At 58.2% G+C, this 5,629-nt stretch overlaps 1 protein-coding gene across 1 annotated transcript in view; it reads left to right on the forward strand.

Annotated features, from left to right (window-relative positions):
* Positions 1 to 251: 251 nt before the first annotated feature.
* Positions 252 to 5,629, forward strand: part of CNN1 (calponin 1) — a 7,266-nt gene continuing 1,888 nt past the window's right edge. The window contains exons 1-5 of the mRNA XM_007460714.1: positions 252 to 441; positions 2,456 to 2,577; positions 4,943 to 5,009; positions 5,119 to 5,256; positions 5,450 to 5,560. Of these exons, the coding sequence (XP_007460776.1) occupies positions 379 to 441; positions 2,456 to 2,577; positions 4,943 to 5,009; positions 5,119 to 5,256; positions 5,450 to 5,560 (501 nt within the window). The 5' untranslated portion in view covers positions 252 to 378. The remainder of the gene's footprint in view (positions 442 to 2,455; positions 2,578 to 4,942; positions 5,010 to 5,118; positions 5,257 to 5,449; positions 5,561 to 5,629) is intronic.

The raw sequence follows: 5,629 nt of genomic DNA on the forward strand, positions 1-5,629 counted from the left end.
GACCTCAGAGATCTGGGGAGATGGCCTCAGAGACAGACACAGAGACTAGGAGACCCAGCCAGAGGCCTAATGAACAGTGGGGAGTGGGGAAAGGTTGGTCTCTGTCTAGCCAAGCTGCCCACTGCCCCAAAAATGAATAACCCAGGCTGCCCCCTAGGTGGAAACAATGACACAATCAGCTCCCAATACCAAGGCCCTGACATCACGAAGGGGGGCTGGCCAAGGTGGGGGCCGCCCCGCCCCTTGGCAGGCCTCTATGGCCAATGGGACGGCCTTGGAAGAGGCCCGGGCGCCTCCCGAGCTTCAAAAACATGTGAGGAGGGAAGAGGGTGCAGACGGAGCTTCAGCTGCTGCCACCGCTGTCCACCATCAGCCAGCATGTCCTCTGCTCACTTCAACCGAGGCCCCGCCTACGGGCTGTCAGCTGAGGTCAAGAACAAGGTAGGGCTGGAGGGCCTCCCCACGACCTGGCCCACTTGCCCTGCCAGGCCAGAGGCCCCACACTTGGGGTTCCCTGGACCCCCTTCCTGCCTATCCTATATGACTTGGAACCTGAGAGAGAAAAAGGACGAGTATATGGGGAAGGGGCTGCCTTCCTCCCTGGCCTGAGCATCCCAGAGCCCTCAGCTCCTGTTGGGGTGTGAAATGGGGGGGGCATGCAGGCAGTCACAGGTAAACTGAGGCGGTTGGCCCATTGTGAAACCCCACTTGATTAGAGTCCCCTGTTAACCCTTTTTGTTTCTGGGGGTCTGAGGAAGGACTTGATTTTGCCCACACCCCCTAGCCCGACAAAGAATTTGCGGAGTGCTCCAGAGCTGGGGTTCCTGGGGGGTGAGGGCCCAAGATGTTGGAGATTGTGAAGGAAACGGAGACAGCTGGGGATAGGCAGAGAGTGGGCATTAGGGACAAAGCAGGGGTCTCCTAATTCTGGGGGGTGGGAGGACATGGGGACATCGCCTTCATGCTATGGATGGGTAAACTGAGGTTCAGAAAGAAGAGGCAAGTAGCTCAGGTCTTATATAAGAGAGATTCAGAACTAGGCCCCTGAACTTGCGGCCCGCGTCCCCCATGGGATCAGCTTCTCCAGGGCAGCGAGCTTGAAGTCCCCAAACCACTGGAACAATCCCTTGAGCACTGCCCAGGGAGGAGTCCCAGCCCCATTTGACAGAGGGCAACACTGAGGCTCAGGGTGGCTTTTCCCAGGGTTCCACAGGCAGGAAGTGGGGAGCTGGGATTGGGAACCTGGGTCGGGGGGATCCTCGGGGCTGGAGGAGGGGGCGGGTAGCGGACGGGTGCTCGGGCAGGAGACAGATCCCAGCGTCGCCCCCCCTCCCCCCAGCGCCGGCCCGGGAGCCGAGCGGAGCCGCCGCGCCATATAAGGCGGCCTCGGGAGCCCGGCCCGCGGGGCCGCGCTATATAAGGGCCGGTTTGCTTTATAAAGCCGGGCTGATGGGGAGGGGGGCGGCAAGGCCGGGGCCAGGTGAGGGGGCCGTCCCCTCCTCTTTCCCCTCCCCCAGGAGAAGGGGCGACCGGGTCTTCCAGGGGCCCGGAGCCTGTCTGGGCTGGGGTAGAGAGTTCTGGGGAAACGGAGGGGAGCAAAGTGGGAGAGGAGAGGTGGGGGAGAGACGCAGAGATACTGGAAGCCTGAGACTTGAGAGGGACATTTGGGGAGGGCGAGCCTGGAGCAAGATAAGACTGAGACAGGGATGGAGAAGCGGAGAGACGGCTGAGCCCCATCCTCGCCCGAGGCAGGGAACCTGGAGTCGGAGAGTTGGAGAGAGACCGATGAAAGCAGAGATGGACGAGCTATGAGGCCCACCCCTTCGGACACGAAGAGATGGGGACAGGATGACAGGGCCTAGGAAAGACAGACAGAGCTGGGAGAGAGACTGAGGACACCGTGCCATGGGGAGAGAGACAGAGAAATACAGATATGCACGGGGCCAGGAGTAAGGCAAAGACAGGCCCTCGCCCCGAGCCAGAGAGGGGGCCCCAGGGATGAGGACCTGAGAGACACTGAGACAGATATGTAAGACAGAGCTGTCCCCTGCAAGGCGGCATCCGGGGAACCTCCTTAGGGCTCCTCCTCCCCTGCCTGAAGCTCCCAGGAGGGGGGCAGGGCCAGGGGAAGCTAAACCCCAAGTTTGGTCTGGAGGGGGAACCAAGAGGCCAGGCGCCGCCCCCCAGCTCTGAGTATCTCTTTCTCCACCCCTTAATCCACATTCGGTGGTGCCAAACCTCAGAATGCCTGGAATGGCCCCTGGGCAGGTGCCACCTCAACACTGGCCCTCAGCACATCCCCCCCACCCCCCTCAACTGGACGTTGGGACAGAATTGCCTTAGTTGGGAAGGGACGAGGGAAGAGAGCAGACCTAGGGAATCTTGGATTGGGCCTGGGAGCCAACCCTGCTTCCCACTGCGTCCTCACCACCTTCTCTGTGTCCCCCACCGCCAGCTGGCCCAGAAGTACGACCACCAGCGGGAACAGGAGCTGCGAGAGTGGATCGAGGGGGTGACAGGGCGCCGCATTGGCAACAACTTCATGGACGGCCTCAAAGATGGCATCATTCTTTGCGAGTGAGTGGGGCGCTCATGGCCCAGACTCTGCCTTGGGCTGCCCCCAACCCCTCATCTCTACTACCTGAGCCCCTCAAATGACCAAGAGCTCAGAGCTGGATTGGGCATGTTATATCTGATACCTTTATTTTGAGGTATCAGATATAAAGATAACCACAGTGCCCATTTAACAGTAAAGAAAACGGAGCCTCAGGTAAAACACGTCGCCCAAAGTCCCACGCTGTTCCAACAGAAATGACTTCCGAATCTAGAGTCTGAACCGCCACGCATACGGGGCAGCCACATGTATGGTCTCTAGAGTCCCAAGAAAGGGAGGTCACAGCGAAAAGGCACTGGGCCACATCAGCTGTCCACTGCTGGCTTGGTGACCTGAGCGATGTGCCACAGTAATTTAAGTGGGCCCTGATTTTCTCCCCCTCTCAGAACCTAATCACTGAGGGAGAGGAAAACCCTCAACAGCTCCCAAGCCCCGATTCCAGATTCCACCTCCTAGATTTCACTGCAACCCTATTTCTGGGCAGGGCCCTGAGCCCAGCTGGGGTCCTGTCTTTTTCTCTGAGTCTGACCCAGGGCAGGGTGACCCTAAGAGCCAGAGCTTGTGCTAGGGAAGCTTCACGAAGGCACAGCGTTACCAAGCCCTAGCTGCTGGAAAGAGAGGGGCTGGGGGATGTTGTTCTACCATATCCAAGGAGTTGGGGGATGGTCTGGTGTCCCAGGCCTTAAAGAGTACAGGGCCACCCACCCATTTATGGAGGAGGTGCATTTATGGAGCACCTGCTGTGTGCCAGCCAGGTCTAGGCGCTGGGGATAGTGAACAAAACAGACTCGACTTGGGGCGCTTACAGAGCTTTAGTCCTGGTGGGGGTGATTGAACAAGTAATTGATGAAATAATCACATACTTGCCTGTGGTGGGAAGTGCCATGAGGAAGAGTCAAGCTGGGAAGGATGGGGGGGTGGGGGGCATGGGGTGAAGGGTTGCTGCTTTGTACAGAATGGTCTGGGAGGTCTTTCTGAAGAGGTAACATTGAAGCAGAATCTTGGATGAAGTGAGGGAAGTTGTCGGCAGGACATCTTAGGGAAGAGTGGGCAAGGCAGCGGGGACAGCCAGTGCAAAGGCCCTGAGGTGGGAGCATGCCTCAGTGATCAGGGAAAGTGGAGGGAGTTAGCTGGGGGCCAGACGGTACAGGGCCTCTTCATCCTTCATACTAGGGAGTTAGGCTTTTATTCTCAAGGCAACAGGAAACCATGGGAGTGCTCTGAACTGGGGAGTAACTGGAAATTTTTTTTTTTAATTGAAGTATAGTTGATCTACAGTTGTGTTAATTTCTGCTGTGCAGCAAAGTGATACAAGGTCCTACTGTATAGCACAGAGAATTATATTTAATATCCTATGATAAACCATACGGAATTGTTTTAAGAAGGCCATTTTAGCCATGGGATGACAAGCATCTGGAGGGGATGAGGTGGAAGCTGGGAGCCCAAGGGGAGGTCAAGGCAAGAGCCCAGGAAAGAGACACTGGTGGCTCAGAGCAGGGCGGAGGTGGGCTTCTGGAAGTCTTCAGGAGGCAGAGTAAAAGGAATTGCTGAGGGATGGAATGTGGGGGTGAGAGAGAGGGAGAGGAGAGTCAAGGGCAGCCGAGGGCTTTGTCTGAGACCTGGAGGGCTGGGTTTACTGAGCCGGGGAGGATGGAGGGAGTTCTGTGGGGGAAAGTGGGTGTCAGGAGTCCAGGTAGGGTGAATTTGATTTGAGACACCCATGTGGGGAGCTGGAGTGGAGAGTAAGAGGTGGGCTGCAGGAAGATGTTGGGGAGTTGATGGCATATGAATGGCATTTACAGTCAAGAGAGGACTTCCCTGGCCGTCCAGTGGTTCAGACTCTGCGCTTCCACTGCAGGGGGCACGGGTTCGATCCCTGGTCGGGGAACTAAGATCCCACATGTCGCGCAGCGTGGCCAAAAAAAAATAAAATGCCAAGAGACTGGATGAGATCAAGGGGGTGAGTGTAGCCAGAGAAGAGGCCCCAGTTCTGAGCTGCGGGCTCTCCGAGGTGTAGCGGTTCGCAAAAGGAGATTGAAACATGGTCACGAGCGAGGCAGGTGCACCCAGGAGACTCCCCTACACCCTCCATCGGGAGACTTTCTGACCTGAACGAGTCTAGCTCCCCGGGGTTGGTTTCCCATCTGGGTCCTGCCTGTGTGTGCAGATGGTCTGTGGTGAGGCTGCAGCTGGGGGCTGACTGCAGTGGGAAACAGAACAAAGGACAGCTCCCACTGACCAGCATCCTGACCCCTTGTCCTGCTGGGCTGGGCTTGGGTGGGGGCAGTAGGGGTCCCCGTCCTCAGTGCCCTCCCCTGCGCCTTGCAGGTTCATCAATAAGCTCCAGCCAGGCTCTGTGAAAAAGGTCAATGAGTCCACCCAGAATTGGCACCAGGTGAGCCCAGACTCTCTTAACTCTTTCGACCCCTGGCCCATAGCCCCTCAGAGCTCCACCCAGATCCCCACTCCCCTCCCACCCCTGACTGCCACCGGCTCCCCCCCAGCTGGAGAACATCGGCAACTTCATCAAGGCCATCACCAAGTACGGGGTGAGGCCCCATGACATCTTTGAGGCCAACGACCTGTTTGAGAACACCAACCACACCCAAGTGCAGTCCACCCTCCTGGCCCTGGCCAGCATGGTGAGTGTGGCTGAAGGGTGGGCATGGGGCCGGGGGGCTGTGGGCGCTCAGGGCTGGGATGCGGGTGGGGCCACTTGTGCCCTCTGAGCCCCGCGTGGGTGGGAGGGGGAAAGCAAGTGCTGCTTAGGGTCTCCGAGGGGGCAGTGTGGCCCAGGGCTTCCTTGTCAGTCCCTGCCTCCCTCACCCTCCCCAGGCCAAGACGAAAGGGAACAAGGTGAACGTGGGAGTGAAATACGCAGAGAAGCAGGAACGGAAATTTGAGCCAGAGAAGCTAAGAGAAGGGCGGAACATCATCGGGCTGCAGGTACTGCCCCTTCTTCACCCGGGTCTCACTGCTGAGCTGAGCAGAGGGTCAGGGAGTGGGGGGGGGGGG

Source organism: Lipotes vexillifer, unplaced genomic scaffold, assembly GCF_000442215.2.
Source record: "Lipotes vexillifer unplaced genomic scaffold, Lipotes_vexillifer_v1.1 scaffold1011, whole genome shotgun sequence".
Taxonomy (NCBI): Eukaryota; Metazoa; Chordata; class Mammalia; order Artiodactyla; family Lipotidae; genus Lipotes; species Lipotes vexillifer.